This window comes from Rhinoderma darwinii, chromosome 12, assembly GCF_050947455.1.
Source record: "Rhinoderma darwinii isolate aRhiDar2 chromosome 12, aRhiDar2.hap1, whole genome shotgun sequence".
NCBI classification, from domain to species: Eukaryota; Metazoa; Chordata; class Amphibia; order Anura; family Rhinodermatidae; genus Rhinoderma; species Rhinoderma darwinii.
In genome coordinates, this window is record NC_134698.1 from 61,509,016 (window position 1) to 61,528,591 (window position 19,576).

Genomic DNA, 19,576 nt, shown 5'->3' on the forward strand with positions numbered 1-19,576 from the left:
TCAATTCAGCAAGGGTGGATACAACCCCAAACTCCCTCTCTCTGACTTAGATACATTTGCGTAATTGATGAAAATGGACTGGGTGGAGTCGGCCCAACACAAGGAAAAGAAAGTGTTTGACTTCTTTAATCTATGGGCCCATTTTATAACCGTTCTTCCAAGACAAGCTAAGGAGAAACTAACTAAAGGGTTCCAATCTACGGTTTGGTTCCAGGAGCAATTATTGGTGGGCAATCCTCCAGTAGCACTAAATGAAAAATAACAGTCGGGAGATGAGGGGCAGCTGGAAAACAGGGTGATATTTTGCAGTAATTTGCTTCTTTGATGTACAGGCATCATACACACACAGAATAGATTAGGCAGGGAGCTTTTATTTTGTTATTGGCAGATTACACTGTTCTTTATTAATTTTAGTCTGAGTTCAGTGTGGACTTATCAGTAGGCAACATCTGCTGCCTGCAAATTTGAGAAACAAATTGGTTGATACCAGGGCTGGAACTATTGAATATTGCTATTTGATTTACGTGCTCTCTACTCATGGGACTCAGTGGAACATAAAGTTCTTCTTTCTTCTATGTTGATGTATGAACAATGGATGATACTTTTCTACACTTAGTACATACATTTTTTTCCTCTTATTTCATGTTATTATTTTTGTTTTAAGTGCTATCTAAGTATGTTGCAAAATGAAAAACGTAAAAAGAATTTAAAAAAAAAAAGTTGATTTTGTTTAGCACAAGTTGCACCTTACGAGTCATTCGTGACTTTTTTACGCCAGAAAACTGGCCTAGAAAGAATTATGCATTTCCTCTAGGTTTTTTTTCCCATTAGGAGTACTAATGATCTTGCTGACAGGTTAGCTTTAAAGGGGTATTTCCACTAAAGACTTTTTGGCATATCGACTATATATGCCATGAAAGTCAGATTGGTGGGGTCTGACTGCTGATATCCCCACTGTATCCGAGAAGGTGCCTGGCCGGATTTCTGAGGTCGGTGGAATGCCATAAGTAGAAACCCCAGTAGCCGATGAGCCCAGTCTTTTGTCAACCTCTTAAGAAAGCCACGGATAACATTGACCGTGGCATCTAAAGGGTTAAACAGTCAGGATTAGAAATCTCTCAAGCACAGCCGGGCCCCTATTTTTGATTTCACAGGTAATGTTGCAGAAGCGAAACTGTTCCTAACAAAAAAACAGAGCAGGTACTCGCTGAGGGGCAAATGGTAAAGGGACCCATACTTTTACAATTGAAAATTGGTATGCCACGTGATATCTGTCCATTACTGCATACAGTGAAATGCAGTATAAAAACATTTATTTTTATTCAATATTTTACTGCCTAAACTGTAATCAGATTTTACTTACCAAAACACTTACATTCTGACACTTAGACTTTCTTTAAAAGTTCTGAGTCATTGCATTGAACTTGGAAGCACATTAGTAATATTTCCTGTAAAACATGAAAAACATTTTACACTGCTGCAGATATAGAAAGAGATTGTTCAATCGTATCCTGGAAGGAGGCAACATGCCAGGTACATTATCTAGGAAGGAACCAGTAAGATCACGTTATGGGCAGTTTCTTTCTTGTAGTGCCAACTCTATTAGTGAACCATCTTCACGACCCAGACAAAATCATCTCACTAAAGTACCCGGTCACGGTACACGTGAAATTCCAAAGAGATGTAGCTGGCACTGGAAAAGGACAAGTAGTTAACATGCACGAGAGCAAATAAGAAATGCATTGCGATTACCAATCATTGACAGCATGAACTTATTCCACTGCACTGTATACCTGGCAGAAAGAAGTATTTGTAACAATAAAATAAATTAGGATAAGTCATCTAAATGTTTCATTGTTAAGAACATCTATACCAGTGGCATTCAACTTGTGGCTCCCCGGATGTTGTAAAACCACAACTCTTAGGGTATGTTCACACACCCTATTTACGGACGTAATTCAGGCGTTTTACGCCTGGAATAACGCCCGAAAATACGGCTCCAAAGCGTCGGCAAACATCTGCCCATTCATTTGAATGGGTTTTACGATGTACTGTGCAGACGGTCTTTTTTTTTTTTACGCGCCGCTGTCAAAAGACGGCGCGTAAAAAAGACGCCCGCATCAAAGAAGTGCCTGTCAATGGAACATCTGTAGCTGGACGTCTGGCTCATAGCCCAATGTTGTGCAAACGCCTTCTGATGGTTTGTGTCGACACTGGTTGCCGCCCTAGGCTTGGGATGTGACGTCCAATTTAACTCGCAGTACAAAATGGATCACTACGTGCCATTCTTCCAATCAGACGATTCGTCCGTGCAGAAATTTGCCTCTGCACACCTCTTGCTGTCATTCCCGTTCGTTGTTGTTCTCCCAACCTCCTGGACACGCAACGTTGAACAGTGCTGACATCTCGGCCTAGGCGTATAGCGATCTGCCGGAGTGATAAACCAAGGTCTCAGTTCAAGGATTCCGTCCCTCAGTTTGTGACAAGTGGTGACAATTGGTACGTCGACGAATAGGAGGCATCGCACAATCATCCCACACCGCTTTATCCGATTTTTGGGGTTTCATGTGGCTAAAAATCTTTGCTTTCAATCTTGCTTTTTATGCCCCTTCCACATGCCACATAATTTGCAGACCTTGGCGACACCTGCTACTTCCTCAAATTGCATAACCTTACGGCTTGTCCTTCTTGGTGTTGCAATTTCAATGTTGAGGAGTGTGTGTTATATATATATATATTTATTTTTTTATACAGAGATAATACACACAGGTACAGTATATACCCACAAATACAGTTACAGTATACAACCATAAATATAATACACATGTGTGCATTAGAATTGTGTATATACTGCACCCGTGTGACACATAAAACTATTCCTTTACAAGATGTCCTGATATAAAAGTCAGCAGACATTTTAGTAATTTAATAATGTATTTATTCTTAAAATATTCCGTTGGTTTAATTAAAGGCACATCGTATTAAATATTATAAATTTGTAATAAAATTCTTACGAGATAAGAATTATTACTCTTTACGCTTTCACACGGGCGTAATATAGGTGCTTTGTGGAATCCATATTACCCCGCAAAACCCAGAGCTCCCGCGGTTCACCTGAAGCCTATGGTGCTCTAACTCCGGTACGAATAAACTGCGGGAGGTCCGGGTGTTGCGCAAAAAAGCACCTGTGTTACGCCCATGTTAAAGTGGCCTTAGGCATCTGCTGCTGTCCGTGCACCAGAAAGGAAAGTCTTCCGAAATAAAATTCCCCCATATACTGTACAAATCGTTTCATTAGACTTTTCCCTGTTTATATTTCACTCCTGGTTTTGGCTTAAAAACACGCTGATGTGAAGTAGCGGTTAGACTGTTCATATTGCTTGTAGCTACTATCCTACTCTCCCGAAACCAGGCAAGGAGCCCGAAACCAGGCAAGGAGCCTATTGACCCTGCAAATTTCTGACTATTAAATTATTTTGTCTCCTTCCAGAAATGATTGACCCGGATTGTGGCTAGCAGACATACCCCAGAGGGAATGCGGCGCTTTATTAACCTGATCCAGCGTTCTGAGCTTACGCCAACGACCTTCTCAGCTTCTTGCCCTGGATGCGGAGAAAGCGTTTGATAGGGTTTTTGGGATTTACCGGTCACACGGATTCATTGAATCTGCCGTTCTACTCCCAGCCATCAGAACAAGTCTTTGCTTCAGGTTTTCTATCCGATCCCTTTAATATTAGTAATGTCAAGCTTCATGGGTATCCTCTTTCTCCAATTATTTTCACCTTAGCCATGGAACCCCTAGCCCCTTCTATTAGCGCAAACTGTTTGATCCATAGGACACCTGTGGGTGGAAATACTTATAAAATAGGTTTATATGTGGACGAAATTATCCTTTCAATTACTCAGCCATCGGACTCTCTGCCAGCACTACGTCATATGTCATATTCCTTCGGTAATGTTTCCTATTATAAAGTCAACCTCTCACATTTTGAATATTGGAAGAGATCTCATCACGAAAAACGCATCTGAAATCCCAATTTCCCTGTAAGCGACATAAAGGCACCAAACAATATTTGGGTATCACTATCTTGCCATAGCTCACTTTTGTTTACACATAATTATGAAACTCTACTAGTTATCTGCCAGTTATCCTTTACGTTTTTCACACTGTGTTGATACCTCTTCCTGCTTCTTTCCTCCCCAAATTGCAAAAGCTAATTTGGTGGGAATGTCCCTTTTTCAAGCCATTCTGGATTGCAACATCTAAATACATTTGAAATGATTAGGCTAAATTCACACTTGCGTTGTATAATCCGTTAATCTGATCTGTTTTTAGATCAGAATAAGAATAAAAACGGATCAGATAAAAACCCCATTGAAATCAAAATACCAGATGCAAACGGATTACCAGACCGTTTGTATCCGTTTTACCTTGACACCAATGATAAAAATAACCCATCTGTTAGACATCAGTTTTTTCGAACGGAGTAAAAGTCCTGCCCTCTGCACTTTTATCTCCGTCAAAAAAACGGATGACTAGCAGAACGGATACAAACGGATGCTAACTAATGCAATTAAAAATCCTATTGATTTCAATGAGATTTTTAACTAGTCAGTTTTTATCCTTTATGCTGATCTAAAAACGGATCAGAGTAAGGCTTTGTTCACATCAGCGTCAACTACGGTATTGATTCCGACAAAACGACGGAACCCTCGCACAACTGAGACAAAAGGAACCCATTGGCACCAGATCCGTCACCATTGAAATCAATGGTAATGCAAACAGAAACCTATGGTTTCAGTTAGGGTCCCGTTCTGACGGGAAACTCAGACGGAACATTAGAACGGGACCCTGACGCAGATGTGAACGAAGCCTTACGGATTATACAACCCAAATGTGAATTTAGCCTTACTGGTGTACAAATTATTCCAGAAACTGCCCTGTTTTATGGGTATAGACCAAATCCTGTGGTCTGGTAGAATGATCCTAGGCCACCCTCTGTTGGCAGCCAGACTCATGATAGTGCGCTCCTGGAAGACAAGGAATCCACTACCCATTGAGGTTCTAAGTTCCCTAATTGACTTTGCATATCAAATAAATTCAGCTCTGGCCTTTAAATTTAACAAGCTTTCTCGCTTTCACAAACCATGGTATTTTCTGGTCTATTTCTACATTCAGTAAAGAAGGCCCATCTCATTCTAATGCAGCTCCTGCCCAAAGTAATGCCCTTATGACTCCCTGAAGGATTATGTATTGCTTAACAATTCTCAGTACAGAGTTGGGTGTGGGCATAATATCAGCACAGGGTATGATTAGAACTAAGGTTTGACATATTAATGCAAAAGATGAACCTGTAATTTTATCATTTCATTCTTATTACCGGTAGTCATGTATTTCTACTCCCTCCCCTTCCCGGTCTTATGTCAGTTCTCTACTTATTTACCCGTTTCTAAAAATGTAATAAAACGTGTTATTGATTTAAAAAAAATTTGATTGTCCAACAAATGAGCGTTTGCTCGTTCGTCGGCTGATCGCGTTTCCTGTTTTTATGTGAACGCTGGTTTTCTCGATCATTGGCTTTTAGACCTGAGCTACATAGGAAATCTTTAAAAAACACACATCAAGTTAACCAGAACTGCAATTGAGCAGTTTGACTTCTACAAATTAAATTTTAACTCTATGGCTGACCCTTGACTATGTTCGTTTTCAGAGCCTTGCACTCCGGACTTCAATCACATTCATAGTCACAGGCCAATCATAGAGCACAGTCAAGTCAAAAACAAGGCAACTGATCATGAGGTTATCGCTTCGACATGCTCAAGGTTAATAATTTTAGAGGTGACTCTTCAATGTATTTGTCCCTTTAAGGTGCTTTGAAAAAAAAGTTTGGATTCTTTTCCAGGCATCTTCTTGTGCTTTGGCGTGTTCTTTAGGTTGCCCTCCCCACAACATTGGAATACCCAATAGTTTGTGGTGGGAAGCCTTTGACAAAGGAAAATAAGGCGGTTCCAGTAGGTGGCCAGCTCCAGGATAGCATTGAAACTCCACATCCTTCTTATGATCTCTGAAACGGGCGACCAGCTGTTCTGCATATGTGGCACTAGGCCAGTTTTTGTCATCTAATCCACTCAAAATGAGAAAAGCCGCAAGGGACCTTTCCACTGGAAGAAGAGACCCCCGATTTGCTGGATTCAACGGGTCATCCATAGATTCTGAAAAGTCCAACTCACCAGCTTCTGTGAACTTAATCTTCTCAGCATTGAATTCAAGGCAAGGAATGACAAACTTACCACATGGTAAAGGGGCAAATGAGTTGGCATTGCACCCACTGATGCTCACAACCGCTTTGATACCAGGCAGGAAGGTTGCCATGGTGATTGCCAACTCTGCACCTTTTGAGAGACCAATAACTCCAATTCTTTCTTTGTCAACCTAGAACAATATTGACAGCAGAGTGTCAGCGGTCTTGTGCAAGCAATACATTTCTTCTAAAAATATACTGTCTATATGTGTACCTCCATCTATGTCCGTGACGGTTTTATATTTTGAATTCTAACTTATTCCGGTGCCATGGACTAGACTAAAGTAAAATAACTCTGGTGCCTTTGGCTCCTGTTCTAAAATTTATGAGCCAAGTTATGTTTTTTTATACTTCAAATATTAAATATCAACATTATTACATGTAAAATAAAGAAAGCAGCTATACGAGACTGTGGACTGACCGGTGGCAGCATTTACACTAGACTGCGGACTGACCATTGGCAGCATTTACACTAGACTGTGGACTGACCGTTGGCAGCATTTACAATAGACTGCAGAATGACCAGTGGCAGCATTTACACTAGACTGTGGACTGACCGGTGGCAGCATTTACACTAGACTGCGGACTGACCATTGGCAGCATTTACACTAGACTGTGGACTGACCGTTGGCAGCATTTACAATAGACTGCAGAATGACCAGTGGCAGCATTTACACTAGACTGCGGACTGACCGTTGGCAGAATTTACACTAGACTGCGGACTGACCGTTGGCAGCATTTACACTAGACTGCTGACTAACCAGTGGCAGCGTTTACAATAGACTGCAGAATGACCAGCGGCAGCATTTACACTAGTCTGGACTAACCTGCGGAAGTGTTTAAACTAGACTGCGAACTGACCGGCGGCAGCTTTTACATACACTAGACTGTGGACTGATTGACTGCAGTGTTTATCGAAAACATTTTTCTGGCTACTTGAGGCCACTACAGGGAGTGTAGGAGCGTACTCAATACTTTAGGCTAGGGCTACATGTGAACTATGGCCGGGACACAGGTTGTACCACCAAATAATCGCTGTAGCACTGCCTGCATTGCATATAATGAAAGTAAGTGTGGCCGTGTTGCGAAACAGCGGTCTCAAAAAATCCAGCGTGTATAGATTTCTTGTGACTGTCATATGCAGAGAACTCCCTCTAGTGGCAGCTGCAGGCAGACACATCTTTGTTTTAAATCTATGTTTATTTAAATCAATGCAATAAAATCACTCGGGCGCCTTTGGCTCCTGAATCCAAAAATGTAAGAGCCAAAATGTATTTTTTCTGTTTGCAATTGCGAACATTTTAGTCGCCATCTGTATAGCTCCATACTTTGAATGTTTATGGCGCTACACTAAACCGGAGTGGACAACTCTTTTTAGATAGGTTAGGGTCGCTTTGCTTTATAGATCCTTTTCCATATAATCTGGTCATAAATATCTTCAGTGCTCAAATACATGTATAGAAAGCGGGACTTGTGCAGAATAAAAATGTGGGACGCTGAATTATTTGTAAAAGTTGGTTATGGGAAAAGCAGCAGCAAAAAAAAACGTCATGAACGCACAGGCAAAAAAAATAAAAAATACCTTTGGGTGACATCTTAGAAATTCCAGTGCTTCCCCGAAGTAATCTAAGTGAAGCCCATAGAGGCTGTTTGGAAGGTCATCATAACCAAAATACGCCAGTGCCATAGTCACGTAGCCACGGTTGGATAACAGGCTGGCTCTGTGCTCCATGAGACCTCCACCTGTTCCATAAAGATCAATGATGGCAGGAAACAGGCCGGGTCCTACCGCGGACAGAAAACACGATCACATTAAATAATATCACTCACACATTTTTATCTCTAGCAAATTCAATTGACTAGTCCTATATACATGGCCATATTACAGATCAGTACTATACACTGCTATGTGCAACAGCTGCCGCTCCCCTCCGTATACTTACCGGATTCTCCGGACTCTGTTGCTGGCGGCCTCCTACCTCCTGGCCTACCTTCTGTGACTCAGCTGGGTATAAAGGGACCGCTCTTTCCTGGACTCATTTCCTGAGAATTAGGTTCCTAGTGATTCCCCATGTTATAGTTTGTTTGGATTTCCTGTGACTGATCTTTGCTTATACTGTTGACTTTCCTTGCCTGCCCTGACCTCTTGCTTGTTACCTGTGACGAACCTCTTCCACCTACCCGTGAATGCCGTCTGCCCTGACTTTGCATATCATATGTTATTTCTATACCACACCGGTTTACAGCTGCCATCGCCAAGGGAGACTACTCTGGGATAGCGACCTGGGGTGTCCCAGCAGCCGAGTCCAGAACGCTCTATAGGGGTTAAAGAGTGACTAACTGGGGTCCCTTTAGACTCCGCTCCTTGGTTTATCTCCATGTAAAATCCTGTGGTAACACAGTGGGTTCACATTATCCTCTGCAGAATCCATGACAGTGTCACTATCCATGGTCCCCGTGACACTTTTTTTTGGGGGTCCAGAATTTATTTTCCTCATGAATTATTTGCATTGCATGCCTTATTATAGAAGTACTCTGGAGGAACATATGATGCCTCTAGTAGGGTGGTAACTGTAAGGCTAGATTCACACGAACGAGTGCAAACTCAGAACATGAGAAACTACCGTTTTTTAAGTTCCACCCATGCGGGTCCCATTTTCACAGATCCCCATAGACTTGAGTCTATGGAGGGATCCGTGAAAATGGAAGAAAATAAGACATGTTCTATTTTTCAATGGACCCTTCACACGGTCCAATGAAACAACGGCCCCACTGAACTACATGCGTCCGCGTGACGGCCTTTGTTTTAATGGCCATATTCTACGTTCGTGTGAATGAGCCCTAATACAGTAACTCCATGTGCCGCTGTACAGGGTCAGTGCCAAGAGTTACTATGGCAGACTCCAGTCATCCATGTATTATATGGACGGCCATTCATCTGAGATAGCAGTCCGCTGTAACTCCGCTCACAAATATCAGCTGTTTGCCTGGGATCGCAGGGTCAGAATTGCATCTCTCAGGTAAAAGGGGTTGTCTGTGGTGAGAGAACCCCTTTAAGCTATAGACATGACATATTTCTGCAGACTCCAATCAAATCTAATGGTTGTTCCTGTGAGATTTTTCGGTCAATTTAAACTGCATCAAAAAACCGCTTCTTAAAACAATGGCGTTCTTAAAATGTAACATGCATTGTTGGTGGCTGAATTCACACTGAGCGTGTTGCATGTTTGCGAGTTTTTAGCTGCGTTTTTTTGTGAAGCGAAATGATACATTAAAGTCTATAGTAAAATATTAATGCACTACACACAACTGCGTATTGGTTTGTGGCGATTTTTGTTCAGTGTTCTTTCCACATGCAGCACGCTCTGGGTATGGCGTTTTTTCCAGGTATTTTTCCCATAGGCTTCTTTATAAGACCTCAAAAACGACAGTTTAAATTGGCAGAAAAAAAATCTGTGAGTGAAGGCCGTTGTTTTTTTTCCTTCTGTTTTTGAAGTCCTATAGAGAAGCCTATGGGAAAAACGCCATACCCAGAGCATGCTGCGTTGAGGGGAAAAACGCCACAGACGAGAAAATCGCCTCAAAAACGCCACAAACCAATACACAGTTGTATGTAGTGCATTTTATATTTTACTATAAATTTTAATGTGACATCTGGCTGCACTAAAAAACGCCACGAAAATGCAGTAAAACACTGTGTGAATCCAGCCTTAAATTGTCTTTCTTTCAGGGAAAGCTGGGTGGCAGCTAACATGGCCGCAGAAACAGCCCAGACAGGTAATATGGATTTGCGTTTCATGAATAGGGGATATATCATGTAGGCCTCATGCCCGCTTCAGTTATTTTCTTCAGTGCGCTACCCGTTTTTTAACAGACAGCACATGTTGTTTTAACCGAAACGTGTGGCCGTTCCAACAAAAATAGGACAGGCCCTACTCCCTACCGTTTTTGACTGAACAGTCTCGGACATTTCATTAATTTGGTCCGTTGAAACAATGGACTGCGCACGGAAGCCATCTGCGTGTGGTCCGTGTTTCACAAATCCGTCATTAGTGGCCGTATGACGGGCCACGGATGTGTGCATGAGGCCTAAACAGGTAAAGTTCCCATTCTGGACTCTTGGAAAGCTGGGTGACAACCAAAGTGGCAGCGGTAATGTCATGCTCTGGTTGTCACACAGCTTTAAAAAAAAAAAAAAAAGACACAAATAAGGAATGACTGATAAAACTTGTGAGACACAGGAATGGAGCTCTCTGCAAAGGTCCTGGGGCTGGAGCTCCCCTTTATGTCCACACATAATATCAGCACATTATAATGACGGCACCCGCGCTGGTCACTCACCAGGCGGCAGGAAGAGGCTTCCCCTCAGCCGTCCCTCCCGCAGCGGCACCCGGGTCACCCCTTCCCCCATGAAGCGCCTCTCCTGGGCGGCGGCAGCTAGGAGAGCCCCGGGCGGGTCGTGGGCCTGGTACAGGGAGAAGCGCAGCTGGTACGGACTCTGCACGTCCTTCTTGAGCAGCCGCTTGAGGGGAGTCCGGGGCGCCAGGGACCACAGAGGCCCCTCCGGCTCCACTCCAGTGTAGCTGCCGCCTTCCAGAGCCGGGCTCCGGCTCAACTCCAGCTCCCCGCTGCTGTCCGCTCGGTAGCGACCCACGGAGGTGAACAGCTCCCCGGCTTCATCGCTCAGAGCGGTGCGGAGACTCACGTCCTGCCCGGGGCTGAGACCGCGGACCTGGAGCCGCAGGGGGTCGTCAAAGAGGCAGCGACCCGGGGAGACGTGCAGCGACACTCCGGACATGGCGCGGCTGTACCGGGAGGCTGTTAGCCTTGACGCTGCGGGGACAAAGGCCGTGAACATTGTCAGAAGCGGCGGCGACATCTCCATACATCGTCCCTGGGTCAGGTGCAGCCGCGCGACTATAATCAGTCTTAAAGGGACCAAGTCAAAAAATAACATGAGGGGAAACTACGATCCCTGATAATGATCCCAGGAATGTTATAGTCGTGAACGATAACCGTAAATACAGACGATAGACTCCGACCAATGACATCTCATCTGCTCCATCTTATCGTTCATTATGTGATGTGAGGCAATGCAAAGTCATGATATGTTCCGATATATGAATGGCTACATGGAAAATCGTTCATGAGACGGGATATATCTGTTTATATCCATTACCTGATAAATATTCAGAATACTTTGACGGATCTTTTGGGCTTTTCCGCCCAACAGGGAAAAAAAAAGTTGTAAATTCTGCTTCCCCTTAGGATTTCTCAAAAAACGAAACAAAAAAAAAAACACTTTTTTTTTTAACCGTACGACATGTGAACAAGGCGGCATGATACGGCTCTGTTCACACTGCGGCTTTAAAATATGTATCTGCTGGCCGGATTTGCTTATGGCTAGATCATGTGAACATTGGGCTATTAGGAGACAACCAACTCAATGTTAGTGACACTGAACCAGAGCAAAAAGTTAGAAACGGGAAGTTGGTCACATCGTAATCATCCTGTGACCAGCGCAGCCACCGCCTAAGTCCACGTGCATTTAGTAGGCAGATTTTACCTCAGGCTTCACCTGTCACAATACAGTAGGTAAAATCTGAGGCAATTTCTGCAGCAATTCTGCCATGTGTGAAGGACCTGGTTCAGAAGCGTATTTTGGGATTCATATTATGGCCACAACACACACTGCCGTTTATGACATTAACCCCTTTTTGACCAGCCTATTTTAGGCCTTAACCCCTTAAGGACGCAGCCTAGTTTGGGCCTTAAGGCTCAGAGCCCATTTTTCAAATCTGACATATTTCACTTTATGTGGTAATAACGTCAGAATGCTTAAACCTATCCAAGCGATTCTGAGATTGTTTTCTCGTGACACATTGGGCTTCATGTTCGTGGTAAAATTTGGTCGATATATTCAGTGTTTATTGGTGAAAAATTGCAAAATTTAGTGAAAATTTGGAAAAAATAGCATTTTTCAGAATTTTAATGCATCTGCTTGTAAAACAGACTGTTATACCACCCAAAATAGTTACTAGTTCACACTTCCCATATGTCTACTTTAGATTGGCATCGTTTTTTGAACATTCTTTTATTTTTCTTGGACGTTACAAGGCTTAGAACCTAAACAGCAATTTCTCATATTTTTAAGAAAATTTCAAAATCCTTTTTTTTAAGGTACCTCTTGAGTTCTGAAGAGGCTTTGAGGGGCCTATGTATTAGAAACCCTGATAAAACACCCCATTTTAAAAACTAGACCCCTCAAAGTATTCAAAACAGCATTTAGAAAGTTTTTTAACCCTTCAGGCATTTCACAAGAATTAAAGCAAAGTGGAGGTGAAATTTGCAAATTTCATTTTTCTTGCTGAACTTCAATTTTATACATTTTTTTTCTGTAACAAAGAAGGTTTTACCAGAGAAACACTACTAAATATGTATTGTCCAGATTCTGCAGTTTTTAGAAATGTCCCACATGTGTCTCTATTGCGCTCATGAACTAAAACACAAGCCCTAGAAGCAAAGAAGCACCTAGTGCATTTTGAGTCCTCTTTTTTATTAGAATATATTTTAGGCAGCATGCCAGGTTTGAAGAGGTGTTGAGGTGCCAAAACAGTAGGAATCCCTGAATAGTGACCCCATTTTGGAAACTACACCCCTCAAGGAATTCATTTATGGTTGTTGTTACAATTTTGATTGCACAGTTTTTTCACAGCACCTATTTGAATTGGGCTGTGAAATTAAAAAAATGTCATTATTTCCAATAAGATGTCATTTGTGATCAAAATTTATTATTTTCACAGGAAACAAAATACCCCATTTTGTTGCCCAATTTGTCCTTAGTGCAGCAATACCCCATTTATGGTGATAAACTGCCGTTTGGGCCCATGGGAGGGCTCAGAATGAAAGGAGCGCTATGTGTTTGTTGGAGTCCAGATTTTGCTGGATTGGTTTTCGGGTGCCATGTTGCATTTGCAGAGCCCCAGAGGTATCAAAGCAATGGAAACCCACAGAAGTGACCCCATTTTGGAAACTACACCCCTCAAGGAATTCAAATATGGTTGTTGTTACAATTTTGACCGCACAGTTTTTTCACAGCACCTATTTGAATTGGGCTGTGAAATGAAAAAAATTACATTTTTCCAATAAGATGACATTTTTTATCAAAATTTCTTATTTTCACAGGGAACAAAATACCCCATTTTGTTGCCCAATTTCTCCTGAGTGCAGCAATACCCCATTTGTGGCGATAAACTGCAGTTTGGGCCCATGGGAGGCCTCAGAAGTGAAGTAGCGCTGTGTGTTCTTTGGAGTGCAGATTTTGCTGGTTTGGTTTTCGGGTGCCATCTCGCATTTGCAGAGCCCCAGAGGTATCAAAGCAATGGAAACCCACTAGAACTGACCCCATTTTGGAAACTACACCCCTCAAGGAATTCATTTATGGGTGTTGTGACCATTTAGACCCTAGTTTCTTCACAGAACTTATTTGAATTGGGCTGGGAATTAAAAAAAATAATATTTTTTCCAATAATATGTCGTTTTAGCTCAAAAATTCTTATTTTCACAAGAAATAAAATACTACATTTTGTTGCCCAATTTGTCCTGAGTGCGGCAATACCCCATTTGTGACGATAAACTGCTGTTTGGGCCCATGGGAGGGCTCAGAAGGAAAGGAGCGCTATGTGTTTGTTGGAGTACAGATTTTGCTGGTTTGGTTTTCGGGTGCCATGTCGCATTTGCAGAGCCCCATAGGTATCAAAGCAATGGAAACCCACCAGAAGTGACCCCATTTTGGAAACTACACCCCTCAAGGAATTCATTTATGGGTGTTGTGACCATTTTGACCCCATAGTTTTTTCACAGAACTTATTTGAATTGGGCTTGGAATTAAAACAAAATTAATTTTTTCCAATAATATGTAGTTTTGGCTGAAAATTTCTTATTTTCACAAGAAATAAAATACCCCATTCTGTTGCGCAATTTGTCCTGAGTGCAGCAATACCCCATTTGTGATGATAAACTGCCGTTTGGGCCCATGGGAGGGCTCAGAACGAAAGGACCACCATTTGGCCTACTGGGGATTTTCTCGTGCAAAGTCATGTGTGCAGAAGCCCCAGTACAGTTGAAACCCGTAAGAAGTGACCCCGTTTTAAAAACTACACCCTTAAGGCATTCATCTAGAGGTGTAGTGAGCATTTTGACCAGAGAGATACACCCCATAAACTGTAATGTGGGTTCTCCTGGGTATGACAATACCCTCAATGTGGCTGTTATCAGCTGCTTGGGCACACAGCAGGGCTCAGAAGGGAAAGATAAGGGGGGGGATAAGCTGTGTGGAGTGCATCAGGGTAAGTAGAATTGAGGTAAATTATAAAACAAGGGATGTATGATAAATTTTAAAACACTTTCATACAGAGCTCTGGTTTTTCGGGACACGCGTTACATTGATATATTGTGTCCTCCCTTATACCCCTCTTATAGCAGACTTTGCACCTCTTTTGACTTTTTCCCTTCTTGTCAGTTTGGGGAACTTCTCCTGGAAAGTGTTGCCCTGGTACGATGCGTGTGGCCTCGCTTCCAGAAGTACTGGGTGCCCCCCCGTTCCTGGTCCCTAAAGATTAGGTTCTTGATAATCACCTCTTGAAATTCCAGGAAAGTTCCCCTCTGGCCTGTACATCGACGTAGCACGTACACATTGTACAATGCCATCTGTATGATGTGCCCGGCCAGCTTCTTATACCACACCGCATGGCGCTGTAGGGCTTCGGGACTTGATCTGACAAGTCCACCCCTCCCATGTACCTATTGTAGTACAGGATGCAGTCTGGTTTAGGGGTCTCTGTACTGGTACCTCGTGCAGGTACATGGGTACTGGTGTGACATCTCTCTTGTCCTTGTACTTGACACACAATATGTTGCTGCTAGAATGTGCCCTGCGCTCACCCCTTCTTGTTTGCCCTGCAGAGTCTTAGGGAGGCCTCTCAGATTACTTCTAGAAGTGCCGCATGCCACAGGACTGGAAGCGAGGCAGTTGAAGAGTGGGACGCCGGTATAAAAATTATCCAGGTAGAGGTGGTAACCCTGGTCCAGCAGTGGGTGCACCAAATCCCACACAATTTTTGCATTAACTCCCAGTAAGGGGGGGCATTCTGGGGGCTGAGCACTGGTGTCCTTCCCTTCATATATCCTAAACCTGTATGTATACCCTGATGCACTCTCGCACAGCTCATACATCTTCACGCCATACCTTGCCCTCTTACCCGGCAGGTACTCGCGGAATTGAACCCTCCCTTTAAAATCCACCAAGGACTCATCAATAGAAATACACTTCTTGGGGGTGTATGCTGGGGAAAACCAGGCACTGGAACGGTCTAATAGGGGTCTCCGTTTATACAAACGGTCAAAACTGGGGTCATCTCAGGGTGGGCATGGCTCATTATCAGTATAATGTAAGAAGCCAAGTATTGCCTGATTTTTTATTTTTTTTTAGGTTCCAGTTCAGTTCTGAAGTTGCTTTGACGGACCTATATATTAGAAACCCCTATCAAACACCCCATTTTAGAAACTAGACCCCTCAAAGTATTCACAACAGCATTTAGAAAGTTTATGAACACTTTAGGTGTTTCACAGGAATTTAGAGCAAAGTAGAGGTGAAATTAAAAAAAAAAATTTGTCAGAAAATCCTCTTTATACCATTTTTTTTATAACACAAAAGGTTTTACCAGAGAAACGCAACTTAATACTTATTGCCCAGATTCTGCAGTTTTGAGAAATATCCCACATGTGGCCCTAGTGCGGTAATGGACTGAAGCACCGGCCTCCGAAGCAAAGGAGCACCTAGTGGATTTTGAGCCCTCCTTTTTATTAGGCACCATGTCCGGTTTGAAGAGGTCTTGTGGTGCCAAAACAGTGGAAACCCCCCAAAAGTGACCCCATTTTGAAAACTAGACCCCTTGAGGAATCCATTGTAGTTTTCTTGCGGTGCATGCGGCTTTTTGATCAGTTTTTATTCTATTTTTAGGTGGCGTGGTGACTAAAAAACAGCAATTCTACTATTGTTTTTTTATTCTATTTTTTTTACAGCGTTCACCGTGCGCTATAAATGACATATTCACTTTATTCTGCGGGGCGATACGATTATGGCGATACCAGATGTTTATAGTTTTTTTTATGTCTTATGGCGTTTGCACAATAAAATACGTTTTGTAAACAATCATTCACTTTTTGTGTTACCTTATTCTAAGAGCCATAACTGTTTTATTTTACCATCAATAAAGCCGTGCGAGGACTTATTTTTTGCGTAACGAACTGCAGTTTCCATCAGTACCATTTTTAGGGACATGCGACTTTTTGATCTCTTTTTATTCCATTTTTTGGGAGGTGAAGTGACCAAACAATTGTTATTGTGGTACGGTTTATTATAATTTGCTTTTACGGCGTTCACCGCGCAGGATAAATAACTAAATAGTTTTGTAGCTCAGGCCGTTACGGACGCGGCGATACCAATTATGTATAGTTTATTTGTTTGTTTATATATTTTTATTAATAATAAAGGACTGATAAGGGAAAAGGGGGACTTTTTACTTTTATTACTTTTAAAACTTTTATTTTCTTATTTTTACACAACTTTTTTTAACTTTTTTTTAACTTTATTACTTTGTTCCATTAGGGGACTTGAGGGCAGGAGGCCCTGATCGCTATTCTAATACACTGCACTACATGCGTAGTGCAGTGTATTAGAACTGTCAGCTACTCACTGACAGCAAGCATAGTGGGTCCTGACGTTGTCAGGACCCACTAGGCTTCCGTCGATGGCAGAGCCGGACGCCATTGTTTGGTGTCCGGTTGCCATAGCCACCATCGCCAGCCGCTATCGCGTAGCAGGCTGGCGATTGTAGCTTAACCCCTAAAAAGCCGTGATCACTATTGAACACGGCTTTTAAGGGGTTAACCAGCGGGGACACAGCGATCGGTCCCCGCTGTAGGAGCTGTGACAGCTGCTGTACGAGACAGCAGCGTCACAGCTCCTGTATGTGTCGGGAGGACGGCCGAAATGGCCTTTATCCCCGCGACGTAATAATCCGTCGCTGAGCGCTAACGATACAGTTAGCGCGACGGATTATTACGTCGCTGAGCGCGAAGGGGTTAAAGGGGTTGCCCATTACCGGACAACTGATGACTTATTCACCGGATAGGTCATCAGTACATGATTGGTGGGGGTCCGACGCCCAGACCCCGCACCGATAAGCTACGTTCGTTCTGCAGCTCGGCCGCTATTCCGCAATGGGAGCCATCTGCTTCCAGCATGGACGTCCAGTGCCAGGAGGCAGCCGTATCAGCTGATCGGTGCGGGGTCTGGGTGTCGCACCCCCACCGATCCTATACGGATTACCTATCCGGTGGATTGGTCACCAGTTGTCCGGTAGTGAACAGCCCTTTTAATGACTGAGCGATTTCAAAAAAGCTATAACTTTTTTGTTTTTCCACAGTACTTTGAGGGCGTGATTTTTAATTTTTTTTTACATACATATAATTTATTGATGAACTTTTATTAACTTTTTCGGGTGTGGAGCCATTTTGCCATTTCTTTTTGCCTCTTAAATTTATATTGTTTACCGTGTGGTATAAATAACATAATAACTTTATTCTGCGGGTCATTACGATTACGGCGATACCAAATTTATAGATTTTTAAAAAAAAATGTTTTACTACTTCCTATATCGTCGATTGGAGCTCATTACGTGCAGTTTATATCCCAGTGTAAAAGAACCTAAAGACGTGAAGATTACGATCTAAAAACTCCTTGCCAACATAGTAGAGCTGCCACATATATAGGAATACCTAAGCAATGTACTGCGCCGTTACCACATATATGGGGATACCTAAGCAATGTACCGCGCCGTTACCACATATATGGGGATACCTAAGCAATGTACCGCGCCGTTACCACATATATAGGGATACCTAAGCAATGTACTGCGCCGTTACCACATATATAGGGATAACTAAGCAATGTACCGCGCCGTTACCACATATATAGGGATACCTAAGCAATGTACCGCGCCGTTACCGCATATATAGGAATACCTAAGCAATGTACCGCGCCGTTACCGCATATATAGGGATACCTAAGCAATGTACTGCGCCGTTACCACATATATAGGGATACCTAAGCAATGTACCGCGCCGTTACCGCATATATAGGAATACCTAAGCAATGTACTGCGCCGTTACCGCATATATAGGGATACCTAAGCAATGTACTGCGCCGTTACCGCATATATAGGGATACCTAAGCAATGTAATGCGCCGTTACCACATATATAGGGATACCTAAGCAATGTACTGCGCCGTTACCACATATATAGGGATACCTAAGCAATGTACTGCGCCGTTACCGCATATATAGGGATACCTAAGCAATGTACTGCACCGTTACCGCATATATAGGGATACCTAAGCAATGTACTGCGCCGTTACCGCATATATAGGGATACCTAAGCAATGTACTGCGCCGTTACCACATATATAGGAATACCTAAGCAATGTACTGCGCCGTTACCACATATATAGGGATACCTAAGCAATGTACTGCGCAGTTACCACATATATAGGGATACCTAAGCACTGTACTGCGCCGTTACCACATATATAGGGATACCTAAGCACTGTACTGCGCCGTTACCACATATATAGGGATACCTAAGCAATGTACTGCGCCGTTACCGCATATATAGGAATACCTAAGCAATGTACTGCGCCGTTACCGCATATATAGGGATACCTAAGCAATGTAATGCACCGTTACCACATATATAGGGATACCTAAGCAATGTACTGCGCCGTTACCACATATATAGAGATACCTAAGCAATGTACTGCGCCGTTACCGCATATATAGGAATACCTAAGCAATGTACTGCGCCGTTACCGCATATATAGGGATACCTAAGCAATGTAATGCACCGTTACCACATATATAGGGATACCTAAGCAATGTACTGCGCCGTTACCGCATATATAGGGATACCTAAGCAATGTAGTGCGCCGTTACCGCATATATAGGGATACCTAAGCAATGTACTGCGCCGTTACCGCATATATAGGAATACCTAAGCAATGTACTGCGCCGTTACCACATATATAGGGATACCTAAGCAATGTACTGCACCGTTACCACATATATAGGGATACATAAGCAATGTACTGCGCCGTTACCACATATATAGGGATACCTAAGCAATGTACTGCGCCGTTACCACATATATAGGGAT

The 19,576-nt window shown here is 42.8% G+C and overlaps 1 protein-coding gene across 2 annotated transcripts in view; it reads right to left on the bottom strand.

Moving 5' to 3' along the window:
• The window catches only part of LOC142665218 (acyl-coenzyme A thioesterase 1-like), a 35,547-nt gene extending 23,993 nt beyond the window's left edge, over positions 1-11,554 (bottom strand). Inside the window, exons 1-3 of one of the 2 annotated variants that reach the window (XM_075844831.1) lie at positions 10,644-11,554; positions 7,885-8,087; positions 6,292-6,433 (exon numbers count right to left, since the gene is read on the bottom strand). In XM_075844831.1, the coding sequence (XP_075700946.1) occupies positions 6,292-6,433; positions 7,885-8,087; positions 10,644-11,259 (961 nt within the window). In that variant the 5' untranslated portion in view covers positions 11,260-11,554. Of the gene's footprint in view, positions 1-2,915; positions 6,434-7,884; positions 8,088-10,643 lie in introns of those variants that run through there. The other variant, XM_075844830.1, reaches the window with a different exon arrangement.
• Between the last annotated feature and the right edge of the window lie 8,022 nt (positions 11,555-19,576).